At 41.0% G+C, this 16,813-nt stretch overlaps 1 protein-coding gene across 2 annotated transcripts in view; it reads right to left on the reverse strand.

Moving 5' to 3' along the window:
- The window catches only part of ATAD2 (ATPase family AAA domain containing 2), a 30,672-nt gene that overhangs the window by 13,699 nt on the left and 160 nt on the right, over nucleotides 1-16,813 (reverse strand). Inside the window, exons 1-16 of one of the 2 annotated variants that reach the window (XM_041407536.1) lie at nucleotides 16,352-16,701; nucleotides 12,045-12,184; nucleotides 11,494-11,543; nucleotides 9,941-10,094; nucleotides 8,831-8,927; nucleotides 8,344-8,392; nucleotides 7,918-8,028; nucleotides 7,374-7,452; nucleotides 6,484-6,576; nucleotides 5,451-5,559; nucleotides 5,111-5,226; nucleotides 4,238-4,412; nucleotides 3,516-3,604; nucleotides 3,019-3,178; nucleotides 1,562-1,652; nucleotides 831-1,145 (exon numbers count right to left, since the gene is read on the reverse strand). In XM_041407536.1, coding sequence (XP_041263470.1) covers nucleotides 831-1,145; nucleotides 1,562-1,652; nucleotides 3,019-3,178; nucleotides 3,516-3,604; nucleotides 4,238-4,412; nucleotides 5,111-5,226; nucleotides 5,451-5,559; nucleotides 6,484-6,576; nucleotides 7,374-7,452; nucleotides 7,918-8,028; nucleotides 8,344-8,392; nucleotides 8,831-8,927; nucleotides 9,941-10,094; nucleotides 11,494-11,543; nucleotides 12,045-12,184; nucleotides 16,352-16,558 — 2,035 coding nt within the window. In that variant the 5' untranslated portion in view covers nucleotides 16,559-16,701. Of the gene's footprint in view, nucleotides 1-830; nucleotides 1,146-1,561; nucleotides 1,653-3,018; nucleotides 3,179-3,515; nucleotides 3,605-4,237; nucleotides 4,413-5,110; nucleotides 5,227-5,450; nucleotides 5,560-6,483; nucleotides 6,577-7,373; nucleotides 7,453-7,917; nucleotides 8,029-8,343; nucleotides 8,393-8,830; nucleotides 8,928-9,940; nucleotides 10,095-11,493; nucleotides 11,544-12,044; nucleotides 12,185-16,351; nucleotides 16,702-16,813 lie in introns of those variants that run through there. The other variant, XM_041407537.1, reaches the window with a different exon arrangement.

Raw genomic sequence — 16,813 nt, forward strand, 5'->3', positions numbered from 1 at the left:
GAGGGCATACACTGAATGCTATTTTCTGAAGGGTTCATTCTACCACAGATGTAAGGAGATTGCACAGTTTCCACAAAGCTGTCCTATGTCCCACAATTTGCATCAGGTTTCTCTGTTGACAAAAACTTGGGAGTTTTTTTCTTGGAATAAATTTGATTAGGAACAACTTCTTTACTTCCTAGACACCTGAAAAATCCAATGAGGCCACAGCTTTTTGAAACTGTTCTCCCACCAGATGTGAGGAAATTAAGTGAATGTAATCACCACAGACTTCCATTTGTCCACAACTAGTCAGAGTATAAAGACCCACACAGCTTCTAAATAAGGCTTCTTGAAGACCACGAAAAGGAGAGATAATGGGAAGTGGACAACAGAGAGGGGGTGCAATTATCCATCTCTGAGCCCCAGTGCTTTCATCGTGTTGGTGGGTCTCTGCCTCTGTTTCATCAGCACAAACAACCCCAGCTCTACTGGGAGTGATACTGGGACAACACTCTCCAGAGATTAGCACAGTAACTAATTACTCAGAGACTTCCATTAATCAAGAGAGTGTGTATTAATATTGATTTGTTCTCATCAACTGACAAACTAAACCCAATCAAGGCTGATGCAGTGAGGAGCACGAGCTCACCTATGCTATGGAAGCCAAGCCCTAAAGTACAACTAAAACACTGTTTATTGAAAGTCACTCACAGCTTCCATCCAGCACTCTGCACATGCAGGTTATAAAACTGAACTGTCTTTATGGCTGAGGGGTTTATGTGTGTACTGCACATATGAGAAGCTTTTGCTTTGGCAGAATTTTAAATGCATGGATGCTGTTGTTATACCTTGCTGTTGGTCCTTCTTCAGTGCAAGCTCTGCATGGGGAAATACTCTCTGTAAGGCTTGTAAAATTCTTTCCAATGTGTTTTCTAACAGTGGTTTTAAAATAGGTGATAGTGCTCGCCCAGGTGAAGCCACAGCCCTCTGTGAAGCTGGAACAGTCTTCTGCATGGCCATGACAAAATCCTTTGCTGTTATTTTAATCGAAGAGATGTCTAACTGCAGCTTCTCACTCCTTTCATATATCTGAGGATAGCGGCGGCGCAAAGCACAGAGAGCAGCTTCAGCACATAAGGCTTTAATATCAGCACCACAGTATCCTAATGAACAAAACAAGAATCAAATGTTGTCAGGATCAGGCAATACCAAAGTCAAGGCCAAGAATCCTGAAGTGCAACAATGAAAGACTTTGCATGCAGCCAAAAATTAACACGGTAAGAGATAATTTAAATACTGCACTGCAGAGAACATGTGCTTAACGGCCTGATATCTTGCACTAAGGAAGCAACTCCCTAGTCAAAACTTTACTCCTGGGAAAGAGGGCCTAAACCCATTCAGTGTTCTGAGAAAAAAAAGAAAACTGAAAGCAGCATCTGTCTTGGTTTGCTCCCAAGACATGCCAGAAGCATCATGGCCTTGCTCTACAGCAAGGCACAACAGCTCAAGTACTGCCTGGAACAAGCTCCAGCTCCCCACGACTCAGCCATGCAGTGACCTACAGTGTTTTCAAACTCACCAACACATTTATCAGCCAGCTCTTCAAGAAACTTGTCCAATGGCTTCAGGATCCAGTCTCGTGTGTGAATTTTGAAAATCTCTTTTCTTGCCTGAGAACAAAACACTTGCATTTTAGTTTGCGCTAAATTTTGTCTGAAAACAGCCACAATAAAAAACCCCTAAAACCCTCACCCTAATACAAATACTTTTCTTATCTGCTAAACTCCGAAGTATTTTAAAGGTCAGTTAATATGCTCTGTTTTTTCAAGCAGGAAATTTCCTAGTTCTAAATTTGTTACATTAAAATCTTGCTGGGGGCTGCAATGAAGTAAAAGACATTTACATCTTCCATAAAAAAGTGAGTTTTCATAAGTGTGAGATCCAGAAGAAAACACTGTAGTAAAAAACCCCAAACTTAACTTTAAACAGAAAATTCTCTCAAATTCAGCAAAATTTCATGGTTGCAGTCTCATTAGTTGATCAGATTTCCTCTTCTGACAGGCTCATGCAAGGAAAAGAGTCCTAACATTCCATTCCCAGTTGCTACTGTTACTATCAAGTAGAACAATAATTATGATTCAAATTACTGTCACCCATCCAGAAAATGTAAAATGTTGCCTATCCCCATCTCTGATCTTAGTAGGATTTTCATTTAATTATTTCATGGCACACGGACTAACTATGGCAGATTTCTAAAATTCTTCCGCAGTGGGGAAATGTGCATTAGATCTGTTTCATGGCACCTCCTCTCCTGTTACTGACAGCAGATAAAAACTAGAGAAAAATGTTTGTATTAAATGCACTGTTTAGTGCACTTTTACCAGCATTCAATTCAGCACTTTCCAGAAAGTGCTAAGAAAAAGAACTAACAGTGACAGCCAGAAAGAAAACACAAAAACTGAGTTCCAGTTTTGCTTGCTACCCCCACCCACAAGATTTTTTTCATTGCCTATTGTGATTGAACTAGAAGCTTCCCTAGCCCTGCACCTGTGCAGTGACTTTACATTTTTGTCCAAGTCCCTATTACCGAGTACCAGTAAGAACATCAGTTCCTAACATACTTAATTGGTTCCAGCACCAGCCTGGATCAAAGCTTTTGTTACTAAAAAAGAATTCTTGTCCGCACACCATTTCTTTCAATTTCACAATGCTACAGCAGTTCTTCTTAACTAGTTCATAAAGTCATTTTTAAACATTTCGGTGAGTAGCAGCACCCCATTTTCTCCAATGGTTGCAGAGAAACCAAAACTAATAATTAGAGGACTAACTACCTATTACAATCATCTTAATGATATGTATTCAGTGCCAGGTCTGCCCTCCACAGTACAGCACACTCTCTCCAGTGAGCCCTCTTTTGTCCAAGCAGTACAAAACTGAGGAGACTTTCACTGCTCCACAATCCTGCTGTGTTGCAAGAATTTGTTACAAAGATGGACTCTGCTACATTAAGCGCTGAGGCTGAGTTGAAGTTCTGACCTCTTTGTTTGGCAAGCTGAAGAGAAACTCTCGATCAAAGCGTCCTGGTCTTCGTAAAGCAGGATCTATGGAATCCAGTCTGTTGGTGGCTCCAATTACCACAACCTCTCCTCTGCTGTCTAAGCCATCCATAAGTGCCAGAAGTGTTGATACAACAGAGCTAAGAGATGAATACAGTTTTTACTCAGCAGATAATTTTCTTCAGTTCCACATAGTCACCAATGCTCACTCAAAGGACAAGCTCTTATTGATAAAATGCTGACTAAAAAAGACAAATAATTTTAAGATATAACAAAATAATAAGGTAACACAGACCTTGTGGTGGTATCAAGTTTAGTGAATTGCTTTTAATTACTATTTAAAGGTTATCTGAAATTAAGTAGTACTGAATTACTAGTTTTCAGGATAAATGAATGTGTCATATCAAGTTAAATAGGTTGTGGTCTTCTTATCACAAAGATCAAGCAGCTTCTATGTTGACAGAAAGCATGCCCTACCTATGAACTTGGTCTTGTTTACTGGACCGTACAGGAGCAAGACCATCAATCTCATCAAAAAAAATAATTGAAGGTCGCATCTGGTAGGCCTACAATGAAAACACAGGAATATTGACATCAGGAAAACAGCACTGTTTGGAGAAGGAATGCACAAACACTGTGGTTGCAAAGTCACTGGAAACAGATTTTTCAGACCAGCATCAGGGATTTCTACTCATTGATCTAAAGTAGTGAAGTGTTGTGAGTAACAGAAGGTAGGAACATAGGTCAACCCACTGAGATGGGTGACAGGAAACAAATCACACCACTGGTTTTTACAGCTATTTGGTAACCATCAAGAACAGAGCCAGGACTTAATTGTCTGACAGGTTCTGGAAACAACCTTTGTTACCAATTTCAAAATAACCATGCTTTCAGCCTGCATTTGTTTTCCTCTGATCAAAAGTCACCACTTCTTGAAACCTTTTTTGCAGCTGTTTGGATTTTTCTTTCCTGAGGCAAGGAGTTGGAGGTGTATGTTACTTTGCAAGGTTCTATTGACTCCTTTACTAACTTTTCCTAATTAATCTCAAGACTTCCAGCCTCTAAAAATGTTACTGAAAAATGAAACACTGACAATCCCACTTCAATGGAAGGAGCTGAGAAAAAAAAAAAAGAATTGCTCTTGACCACAGAAAGTTAGTTACAACTCAGACAGAACATAATGCATATTTCAACTGTACCTGATCAAATAACAAACGAAGCTGTCGTTCCGATTCCCCAACCCATTTACTCAGGCAGTCAGCACCTTTTCTCATAAAAAAGGCTACTCTCCTGTCACCTTGGCTACATTCATTAGCAAGTGCACGAGCAACCAATGTCTTTCCAGTCCCTGGTGGGCCATAGAATAGGCAGCCTCTGCAATTAAAAAAAAAATTCACATAAGAAAAATATCATAGAAAAGTACCTGTGACCACCCCCTCATCCCTGAAGCACACAACTGTTCTCTCTTAAACAAAGGTCTCTTCATTGTTTGTTATACTTTTAAAGTTACTGAAAACAAAGAATCTGAAGTCCTGTTTCAATATACCATGACTGAATGTTAATGGCCTAGAATATATAAATCTAACAATTAAATCTCTAATAATTTCATTTCATAACAAGGAACCCATTCAGCTGTGTAAAAAGGGGACAGATGCATTTTTGCAAGCACAGCAAGATCCTAGTTACAAGTCCAATCTATTGTAAAGCTCATACTGGGACTCTTGAAAGAGTTGGTGGGACAGACAATTTGACTTCCACAAAACAAAACTGCAGCTGACTACCACTTACAGGCTGATCAAGTCCACTTGCATGTAGAACTCAAAACCACTCCACCTCCCTGTTTTTGAAGGCAAGACACTTTTAAGACACAGTATCACCACACTGCAAATCTTTGAACCTACATGTATGATGGATTCTATCCTTTTTTAAAACATTACTTTTTTCTACTGCTAAAAGAACCCAAAAGCATCAACACTTAAAAATCTAAAGCATGGAAACATAACAATACTTCAGTTAAATATTTTCCTGAAAATAGGTGAATTAGAATTTACATTTTAAATGGCAACCCTTACCTTGGAGGTTGAATTTTGAACCTCTCAAAGACTTCTGGATAAAGCAATGGAAAAACAACCATCTCTTTTAAAGCAGAAATGTGCTCAGCAAGACCACCAATGCCATCAAATCGTACCTGAAGATGGAAACAACAGAACACATTTTAGATGTTAAAGCTGCAAACTCGATAAAGTTTCATCAGAAATTAGATGTCAGCACACAGGAAACAATTCATGCCAGTTTTCAAACTGCTTGAAACAAAACTGTAAGCCAAGGCAGTTATAGACAGCACATTACTGTACAAAAGGTGTCATAATTACTGAAGATGTCTCATTGACACAATGAAGCAAAAACACTTACTGAACAATCTATTTGCACTGGATCAACATCAGCCAGACTCGCTCCAATTTTCATGTGATCTTTGTGAACTCCCTTTAAGTCATTTTTACGAAAGTTGACAGGAAGAGACCTGATTTGAATTAAGGAGAAAAAGAAAGGTGCTTTCTAACTTACAATGTGGATTTCTGTTTTTCTAATAATGTAAGTGAATGCAGAAAATCTTATAAATGAGTGTAAACTTTCTGAATTGTTAAATATTCATTCCAGCTGTTTTATGTTTAATGTCCGTGAGTAAAGAAAGGAAAATGGTCACTCCAGATATTAAACTGAGTTGATTATTTTAACAGCTCTTAGCACTTAAAAATATAGATGCCAGTCAACAGATCATATGTAGGAATACAAGCTTAAAACAAGATATTCCTTATTTGCAGATCTTGGACTGACAATGATTCATGTGAGGAAGGAAACTGCCCCTCCTGACCCCAAACACACTGATATTTTTCAAATATTTTAAGTCCTATATTCAAAAAGTTACAGTCCAAGCCAATACTTATTTCAGTTGGTTTTAACATTATAAAGGCTGCCTATCACTCCAGTCCTTCCCAAGGCCCTGGAACCTTGGTGTGCCAATAGACTACTCTGAAAGACATCTGAGACATCAGGCTGAAAATATATCTGTCAGACTGTTACTAAAACAGGTTTTTCTAGAGCATTTGTTAAGAAACCAAATCCCCACCATTTCCTCTATTTACAACAATCCCTCTTATAGTGGCTTTCTCTCTGAATCAGCTACTGTAAAGCACAGGAGCAGCAGAATTTTATATTAAGAAATTTAATCTGTGTTGCTACCCCCGCTTCCACCTAGAAATTAAATTTCTTATTAAAAGCAATTCTAAAAATCCAGTTGTAGAGAGTCCAGTTACAGTTGTATCAACAGATACAATTGCCAGAATTTAGAAACTGAACAAGATGAAGATGGTAACACTCCACAGTTAGGAAGATGTACAGTCCTCCCAAGTAGTCTCCTTCCCCCCAGTTCTCCAATTGCATTAACCTTCTTAAATTTCTGTTCTTCCTCTGCCTCTCAAACTCCTCTTCATCATCAGATGAGGAAGAGGAATCTCTGCTGGGGACTGTGTGTCTCCTTCTGCAAACATTCAAACAAACAATTAAAAAATTAAAATAAACAGTAAGTAACATCAAAATTGAAGGGAACACTATCTCAGTTTACTTTGAGATCTAGTAAATTTGCAGATTATCGTGGTCCTTATGAATCTGATTTCAAACTAAGTTTCATTTAGCATTATGTATCTACTCTGTGAAACACCAACCTCCCAGTTTCAAAATTTGGTTTCAAAACTCCCTCCTTCCATAACTGCCTAATTTCAAGGATGATAAATAAAGCACTCCTATCTAGCAAGGAATGGCATTCAACACTTGCAGGATGCTAAACCTATTTATCATTACTATTGCAATTTGTAATTCAGAATTTCATTTGGCATTTTTCTTGCTTTAAGTATAGTATCACATAAAAACCAGAATCAATACCTGAGTGATTTAAAAAAAAAATCATTAAAACTTCCATACTCTTAACTAAACTGCTTTAGTTTTAAGAAAATAATTTGCATCCTTCACGATAAAACAGTCAGATTTTCAGAGAGAGACTTTGGCTTCAATTCCATAACAAATTAACTCAGTTACACAATTTCAGCCATAACCCTCATCATCCCCACAAAAACTGTATTTTCTAGTAAAATCTAATGGCCAATGAATTGGATGGGCTTTCCTCCAATATTTGTTTTCTTTATTCCCTCAGACTACCACAGCAATAACCATACTGTTAATATCTAATTACCAAGAGAGTCTAAAAACCCTTGAAAGCTGTATTCAGTCATGTGACTGACAGCACTACTGAAAAAGAATTATCACTAACTAAACTCATACCTGTTAGTTCCCTTGCATGAATCTCTCTGTCTGACAGGTGAAGACCTGTCTGAAAAATACATCTTACGTTGTCTTGGTTCTGTTCAAAGTAAAAAAAAAATTGGAACAATGTTACAAGCAAGTTTAAGAGAAGCAGGATACTAAGAGGCAGAGAATGGGATGTGTATCACCCATCTCGAAGTTCTAGGGAAGTTTCAAGGCTGGGGAGGAAGAGGTTGTTTTTTTAAAATCAGTACACAATAAAAGCAAAAATATACACACCTGAGTTTTAAGAACTGAAAACCACTAGAGTAAGGTCATCAACTCTGTTTACTCACTATTCTTTCAAGGATACATAGGGAATATTTTTATTGAAAAATAACAGTAAGGATGCCAAAAAGCAAAGAAATAAAATGTGCAGGGGATATATGCATTTAACAAAATTGCAGGTAAGATATTTGAATAAAGTTTAGTATGTACGTATTTTCATTCTCAAAAAACCCCATAACATTGTCACTTCCATGCAAGAAATTAGTTCTTAAGAGAAGCTGTGCCTCTAACCTACTTTGCAATGGAGCTTGATAGCGCTCAACGGTTTTCCTCTGCCGAAAGGAGTAACGCTTTCGGTTGTCTTCACCGTCATCTTCTTTGGCTTCACTTTCTTCTGAGGAACCCCCTGCACGTCAACGTTACATTGCACCGTTTCAGTACAGTCGCAAATGATATTAAATTCAAAATGCACTACATCACATGTATTTCCACGAGTCCACAACCTTTCCTGCTGTAAGAGCTTTGGGCAAACAACTTTTCTTTTCCTCTGAAAACTTGTTTTGAGCTCACTATAATACAGCCCTTGTAATGTCAGTAGCAGCATGAATTATTTTCAATAGATGAAAAATACCCAGTAGTTCATCCTATCTCAATTAAAGACAAAGCTTTTGGCTAGAGCACAGTCAAGAAAACTTAAAACAGACTTATCCAACAATGCTACCTTGATTATCAGCTATTTCTTCATCAGTCCTTTCCATATCGAGGCTTTCCTTAAAAAAAACAAACAAACAAACATGAAAGACCAATCACAAATAAGCAGAAAACCTGTGGGCATATTTGGTGCCTATACTGTATCATTATCAAGGCACTCCATATACACAGAAGATTAATTTTTGTACAGCAAGAGAGAACAGGAATATCACTCTGGAACCCAGGATTAGTAAGATTAATAACAAGAGTTTCCACTCTAAAATAGGAATGCAGATCCAAACAAAAAGTCTATGAAAGCAGGCTATGACAATGTTTAGAAAATAAAGTGACTGCCATTCAAAAGGACAGTGGACTAACTTAAATAAAGCAAAACTAAAAGAGAAGAAATATGATTGCTGTCTATCATTTAACCATGAGATCCTCTTGGGGAAGGGAAATCATCTCCCTATGTTAAATACTCTACTTAGACAACAACAGCAAAATAAATTAGTATCTACTTCTTCTGTGTCGTGGAACTCCTCCAGGTCTCCCATCCTTCGCCGTCTACGCATCTTCTCCATGTCATCCATTTTTTGCAAGACTGCTTCTGCAGTACTAAAATACAAGTTGACATATGAAAGCAAAAATAGGCAAGTACAGAAAAAGCCCATTTAGAACAGCACACATAACCATCATATTTTAATACAGCGTGCACAACACAAGGCATTGAAACTTAGCCAAATTTTCAAAGCTAGTTAAAAATTAGGTCAAATGTTTACTTTTTTTATAGAGAATTAAGAACAAATGTATGAGTATATGCAAACATACATTGTTTTCAGGTTTATTTTTCCCCTCTTGATGAACACAGTATTTCAGTAGAAAAAAAGAATTCTGAAGATCACAGTGAAGTAACAAAGAAATTACAGCAGTTTTTCATAGCACTTAAGTTGCTTTGCATGATAGCACTGTGTCACTTGGTTCACAGCCTTCTTCAGACAACAGATTGCTTCTCTACAGTGCTATTTAAATTTCACATTGATTTTCAATGACTACTTATGCTAGACACAACATCTTTCTGCGGTTACACTTTGAAAACCTTTCAGAAAACAGATCCGAGTTTGGGCTTCACAAAGGGAATTAAGCTACAGACAGGCAGATGTAGCTGGATTGCTTCACTTTCCCAGTATCCGACTTTCCTTAGTATCTTAAGTTAAATCTACTAAAAGTCACAACGTAAACTGACTGTTTTGGTTCACAACATATAAACCTACCCAACCCATACATACCAGACCAGGTGGCTCAAAGCCCCAACCTGACCTTGAACACTTCCAGGGAGGGGGTGCATCCACAACTACTCCAGGCAACCTATTAAAGTGCCTCAGCACCCTCACAGTAAATAAATTCTTTCAAACATCTGATCACTCAGATATAGCACATACATAGCAGCTCATAGGAAGTCTCAACCTGACCAGTGAATGCAAATAACTCTTGCTGTCAGGAAAAACAATACCTTTTCCTGTTGTCAAAAGAAGGAGAGAGTCCCTAGCCAGTATTTTACCATAGTACAAAGGGTTTCTAATAAGGTTCATGGTAGTAGCTTTGCAAGATGGTGAGAAAAACCTCCTTACTTTGTTATAAGTTTGTCAAACAAAACAGACTCATTTGCAGTGGCGTAACGGCTTTGTCGAAGTCTGCAGCTGCGGCGAACCTCCAAATCCCCGTTTTCCTCATGGACTTGCTCTGCAGCTTTTGTGTCAGCTCTGGTCTTCAGTGTTCCGGACGCTAAAATGCAGTAATGCATAAAACTTTCTGTGATGGAAAATATGTCAGTCCCTTTATTTCACTCTTGCTCTAGGAAAACATAAAACCCCCCACCTTTTATTTTAAAAATTAAAATACTGAATTGAAAGTTACTTTCATGATCACAGCTTTTAACTTAAAAGTATTTCTGCTTAAACTACACATTTAAAAGTCTGATTTGTATAGCAGCTTTTTAGTAGACTGGAAAGCTGAGCTAATGAAAACACCCAGCTTTTGTTCCACGTAGGAGGCAAATTTATTCCAGTTACCTCTCTCTGGGAAAGTGAAAACTACAAATGCCTATGTCTACGGTGTTTTCTCTCTATTCATGTAGAATTGTATCTAACAGTTTTTTCTAAAATTGCTTATGTGAGAGGTCTGTTCTAAAGATGCCTGGTTTTGGTACACTGTCTAAGCATGCATCATATTCATTTTCTGCACCACAACACAAAACCCCAAGAAGAAAACAAATGCCTCAAGGTAAACTCCCGAATATAAAGAACTCAAAAACACACGAACTGAAGCAAGAACTTTGCTTGCTTTAAAAGAGATCTGCCCAATATTTACCAGATAGCATCCTTTGCTATGTGTTCATTACATGTACTGTCATTACAACTGTTAAGAGAGGTCAGTGAGAGAGTAACAGATGTATCATCATGTCATTTTAAACACAGGTAGGTTTGAGCTCATCACCATCAACTATAAAACTAACTTCAAACTCAGTAAATAATAATTTACGTTGCCCAAGAAAACTTGAGTTACTCCACATGAAGTGCATTTTGGATCCCTTCCCACATTCAGCCTGTAGCTGGCACAATGTTGCCTGGAGCTAAAGGATTTTCCCAGCTGCTACAAAGTGGCCTCGCAGCACCAAGTCTGCTTATGTACTCAGCATGGCGAGTTGGTTCAAATGTGAAACGCTCAACTTCAGGGACACCTTCCCCATGCCAGTGTGCATCTCATGACTGAATTACTTCACAACTGGCTTGTGTACGGTACTGCAATATCCCCTCCTACCTGAAAGACTGATTTACAGTTAACCTGTAAAGGTAACCAGTTCTGCAGATTCCAGAAAATCACTGACACAAAGAAACATGAGCCAAGGAACAGATTTTTTAAGGCCTAAAAATTCAGGAATTCACACTGCATTCTTCCCAAGCCTGAAAGGAATTAATAGCATCTTGTCCTACTTGCACCTACCTCTTTTCAAAAACCTCACTGGAAATTCCTTTCTTTGTTGTATCTATTCTGACAACTTCAGGTGATTTTGGCTGATGAGTTAATAAGTTTTTGGGGCCAAGGCAAATGGACAAAGTGACCAAATGCAATTCTTCTCAGAAATCTGACTAAAAAGGAATCCTAAGGAATTATCACTACTTACCTTCTTTATAGTCTTCCTTTTTTGGGCCTGATTTTGGCTTTGCCAACTGCCTACATTAAGAAAGAAGAACAGAATTGTATTAGAAGTGTTGTGCAAAAGCATTAAATCACATTGCATTGCACATTCCGCCCCCAGCACTGGGGAACTTTAATGTGGTGCTCCATGTCATGCAAAGAAAAGCCTGTAGACTCCAGGGAAGATTCGGATCCCGAGTCTGCTGTGTACCATATGCACACAGCTCTCTAAGGACAGACATTTCCCACCAGCATGCTCATCTTGATGTCTCAACAGGGCAGGTAATATCTCAGTAACCAAAGTGAAGGAGAGATCTCAAAGGACCTGAGAGGAGATACATGCCTTTTATAGAAGCAGAACACTTTTACAAAGAAGAGTGTTTATAGTTCTAAGACACTGGCATATTAACATAGTTCATATGCCAGTTGTGGGTTTTTAGCTGTAGATTTATCATGATGTGACTCACTGTGCATGCTTTCACTTTTGCTTTTTATTCTATGCCTTAAATAGAGGTTGAACACCTAGAAGTACAATACCTCGAAAAGTGTCGATTGACATTTTCACTTAATATTTCCATGCTTTTGTCAAAGCTAGACTGTGAACAGCGCGGCATGTTTTTTCTCATCGATCTTAAAGGTTGTCCATTGAAACATTCAATGTTGCCAGAAGAAAATTTCTAGGAAAAGAAGGAAGAACGTATTTATCTGAACCACCTATTGCCTCATTTGATCAAGTTTAGTCTGTTACACTCCTGATTCAAGAGAGTTGCAACTAATGGCAGGGAAACCTCGAACCACTTCTGCACCAAGAAGTAGCTCTGATGAAAAAACCACTTCAGATTTCAAAGAAAAAAACCCAAAATCTTGTATTTCAAAATTGGTTCAGTGACCCCAGTAACCAAAATCTCGCCTATAACGTGCAATTGTTCCACCCCTTAGGGAAAAGCCAAAAATTACACTACAAAAGGAAGGGTTTGGGGCAAAAAACCCACAAAAGGACAACCAACCAAACAAGCAAAACAATAGAGAGAGGAAAGCCCCTCTGCTTGCTTTGGATCAGCTGATGGACTGTGTCAGTCCTTGTCCCTGAAGGGACACCTTTAGGTGAGGTTTGTGCTTCCCAACTGTCTTGCAACAGACCTCGGAATATTTACTTAGATCAGTTGCTAAAAGATTTCTGTCATTATTCCTTCTGTAACAGCACATATTGACACTCTGTAGCTGGTGATTTACCACCAGCAATTCAGAATCTGCTTTCCCATCGCTTCAATTACCCTCACTATTTGTGAATCTGGATCCTGTAAGCTCCTGTTGAACTCAGCCAGGCAGACAGTGTCCAATGGGATATAACCAGAACTTAGGCCCAGCTGCACACAGCTCTTCTGAACTCTGAGGAGCAGCTGGAACCTAAGGGGGTTCATTTTCTGCTAGATTTCTATATCTTTAATGCAATTAAAAAAATCCTAGTACTGGGATTAAAATCTTTTTGGAAGAGTTTTCCTCCTATCTCTATTCCATTTATAATGGCATTCAGAGGGATATAAAAAGACTTCCTTCCAGAGGGTTGCATTTATCCACAGAAAACCAAAGGGAACTCAGGATACAGTTCTTCATGGATTTCATCTTATTCACACTGGTGTTTCTGCAAGGAAGATGCTATTGACTTTTACTGTCTGAGGAAAGCTGCGATGACCATGGGAAGCAGCTTGTTCCATTTACAACCCAAGGTCTCATTGCGAGTATGCCAAAATAAATCTCATACTGAAAAGGGCAGAAACCAGACCGGATTATTCTACTTCTTCACACTAATGTTACCAAGAGGTAATTCCACTGATTGATGGAGATGATGAGTGAAGAACGACCACAAGGATGTTGATAGGTTATGCAGGGAGAAAATTACAGAGTACAGCCCAAACAGAATTTAATCTGACTACTGCCCTAAAAGATGACACAAAACATTTTTACAAATACATCAGCAAGAAAAGGAAGACTAAAGATAATCTCCATCCTTCACTTGATGCACAGGCAAACATATGACAATGGATGAGGGAAAGGCAGAAGTACTTTGCCTGAGTTTTGAAGAGTAAGACCAGCAGCCCTCATGGTACCCAGACAGGGACAGAGAGCAGAATGAAGCCCCTGTAACCCAGGAGGAAACAGTCGGTGACCTGCTACACCACTTGGACACCCACACTTCTACAGGCCCCGATGGGATCCCACGCAAGGGTACAGAGGGAGATGGCAGAGGAGATTGCCAACTCACTTTCTTAGAATCATTAAGGCCGGAAAAGACCTCCAAGACTGAGTCCAGCCTTTGAATGATCATCACTTTGTGAACAAAACCACAGCACTAAGTGCCGCATCCAGTTATTTCTTGAACACTTCCAGGGGTGGTGATCCACACTTCCCTGCGCAGCCCGTTCCAAGACTTAACCATCCTTTTTGTGAAAAATTTCTTCCTGATGTCCAACCTGAACCTTCCCTGGTGCAGCCAGAGGCTAAGTCCTCTTGGCCTGTCACAGGTTACCTGAGAGAAGAGGATGATCGCAAACAACCTGATTTCAGGTAGCTGTATGAGGGTGATAAGGTCTTCCCTGAGTCTCCTTTTCTCCACGTTAAACACCCCCAGCTCTCTCATCTGCTACTCATATTACTTACTTTCTAGACCTTTCCCAGCTCTTCTGTCTTTCTCAGGACACATTCTAACACCTCAATGTCTTTCTTGTTATGAGAGGCCAGAACTAGACACAGGATTCAAGGTGTGGTGTCACCATTGCTAAGCACCACAATCACTGCCATGGTCTTGCTGGCCACATTGTTTCTGACGCAGGTCAGAATGCCCAGACAAAAAGGGAACTCTGAAGCACACTGCCCTCAAATACAGGTGACAAGAACAAACTTGGTCAGCTTTGGGAATTATAACCCTATAACTAGGGTTATAGACCTGGAGATGCACAGCTTCCAAAGGGATAGCAGCCACTTTGGATCTCACTGGGAGACTCGCTCATGAAACTTACTGGGACTGGAAACCCGGAAGAGAAGAAACCCAACAAATGTTTGTTTACCTTAGATCTCCTGTTGTATGGTTCTTACTGTCTGTGGATGAAATGAGCTGTATAACTAAATACACACCATATGCTGCTATCAGAAAAAAACACAAAAGCTGCCACCACCATGTCCTTGCAAATCAACAAGACAGGAAAGAGGCATCAGGACTTGGACACGAAGCTAGCACCAGTTCCATGATCTCTGGCAGATGGAGCACTTCTACATTATCTCTACAGTTAAAACTCCCAGCAGAGCCCAGCATCCTACAAATGAGGGGATGGCTTCATGCTCAAAGCACAGGAAAGGTCCACAAAAAGGAAGGGAAAAAACCCTCAGAAAACAAACAAGCCCAAACCAAAGAACAACCTTGCAACCAGTTTCATAACAATGATTCTGCTTTGGTTTCAGGGATGACTTTACATTTAGCTTCCTCATTCCTGTTTTCCACACTGAGAACACATGCCAGCAGGGTTATCTGCCTAATGCTGCACAGCCTTCCCTCCTGTGCAAAGGCTGAACGAGCCCCCAACAACCATTTCTAGTGGAGACTGCAAAAACAAAGCAGTGATCTTTAAGAATATTCCATGACTCTTTGCAAGAGGGGTAAAAAAACCCACCACTACAAGGACTTTTCCCTTTTTAGTTCAGTAATCTGGAATATAATGGCACAAAATATAAAAACATAACATTAATTCATACAACTGAGACTGCTGGAAGGAAACAGAGTCTTTGAGAAGCGTCACTCCAAATTAATTCATACAACTGAGACTCCTGAAAGACTTCTGCTGGAAGGAAACAGAGTCTTTGAGAAGCATCACTCCAAGGCAGGGCTTCCCTGAAGAGCAGACCACTTCTGAGTAGGATCTGGCCTGCCTTTATTTGTCACAGAAATGCAGGACAGCCTGCAGAGTAGAGCCTGACTTGGAAACAGCAGAGGAAAGTTTCGGTTTTCCGAAAGCTATGTTAAAAACAATGGAAAGTGAAATGATTCAGTTACTACAGTTACAATGCTGAGATGCAGAGAGCACAGGCCATTTGATATCTGTTCTTTACCATCGTGCAAGTTGTCTCCCTTCTAGTAGGGCAGATCAAGATTATAGAAAGCTCAAGTAACATTTTCACCGGTTTAGGTTATGCACTTTAAGTACAAATGAACTCTGATTTCTAAACATTTTCTTTTTTTAGAGCATCCAAAGTACTATTTGGATACAATTGACTAATAAGTATTTAGCAGGCCCTTCGGGCCAACCAGAAAGCCCTCAGAGGTCCCATATATTTCGTGTCACGCCGATTTTGATGCATTGCTGTCATCTAAACAGAGAGTGCTCCATAAGCATTACTGCAACTAAAGCAAAGAGCTTTCTAAGATCTTCTCAAGGTAACTTTTTCAGATAAAGACCTGAACCAAAATAAACGGGAATGGGGAATGACATACAACAGACCAAACCATGAGGCGATGCAGGTTTGTATTCCCAAAGGTCGGCTCTCAGCACGCTGCCACGGCCCCCAGACCAGGGCTTGTGCCGAGCCCCCTTTTAGCCAGGGAGCAGCCGGGGGGCGACCGGGAACGGAGGGCGGGCCGGCTGCTTCTTCACACACCCCCGACGGCAGCCGCTTGCCCCAAACACTCGGCTCTCCGCTTTTTTATTGTCCTCCACGGAACACCACTCCCCAGCGCTTTCTCCGCTCCTCCCAGCAGCTCCCGGCCAGCAGCGGCTCCCCCCGCCGCCTCTCCGGGCCCACAGCCCAGCGCTGCCTGCCAGGCCGCGCTCACCCCACCCCCACCCGGCACTCACGGCCTCCTCGGCTCTCCTGGCGCCCCTGGATACCGCGGCCCTGGCGGACCCGGAGCGCGTCCATACGCGGTGGCTTCTGAGCGCGGGGGACTCCAGGGAAATGAACTCGGAGCTGGAGTCCAGGAGGTCGAAGGGGGGCCGCCGACAGCGGCTGTCGCGGGCAGCCATGCGGGGCGGGCGGGCAGCGCTGCTCCGCAGGACCACCATGGCGAGAGGGTCGCGGCCCCGCGCCCGCCGGCCGTGCGCGCCAGCCGGATCCCTCCGCCGCGCTGCCTCCCGCTCCGCTCGTCCCTGCGGCCGCTACTCCGGGCCCGCGCGGCGGAAGGGCACTGGCGCACTGCGGTCCCCGCGCCGCAGACGTTTGGCGCCGAAAACTCGGAGCGCTGCGCCGGCGGCGCGGGGCTGGCTCGGCGGCCCCGCCTCGTCCTGTCCGGCCCCGCCTCGTCCTGTCCGGCCCCGCCT

This window comes from Onychostruthus taczanowskii, unplaced genomic scaffold (assembly GCF_017590055.1).
Source record: "Onychostruthus taczanowskii isolate IOZ18803 unplaced genomic scaffold, ASM1759005v1 scaffold27, whole genome shotgun sequence".
NCBI classification, from domain to species: domain Eukaryota; kingdom Metazoa; phylum Chordata; class Aves; order Passeriformes; family Passeridae; genus Onychostruthus; species Onychostruthus taczanowskii.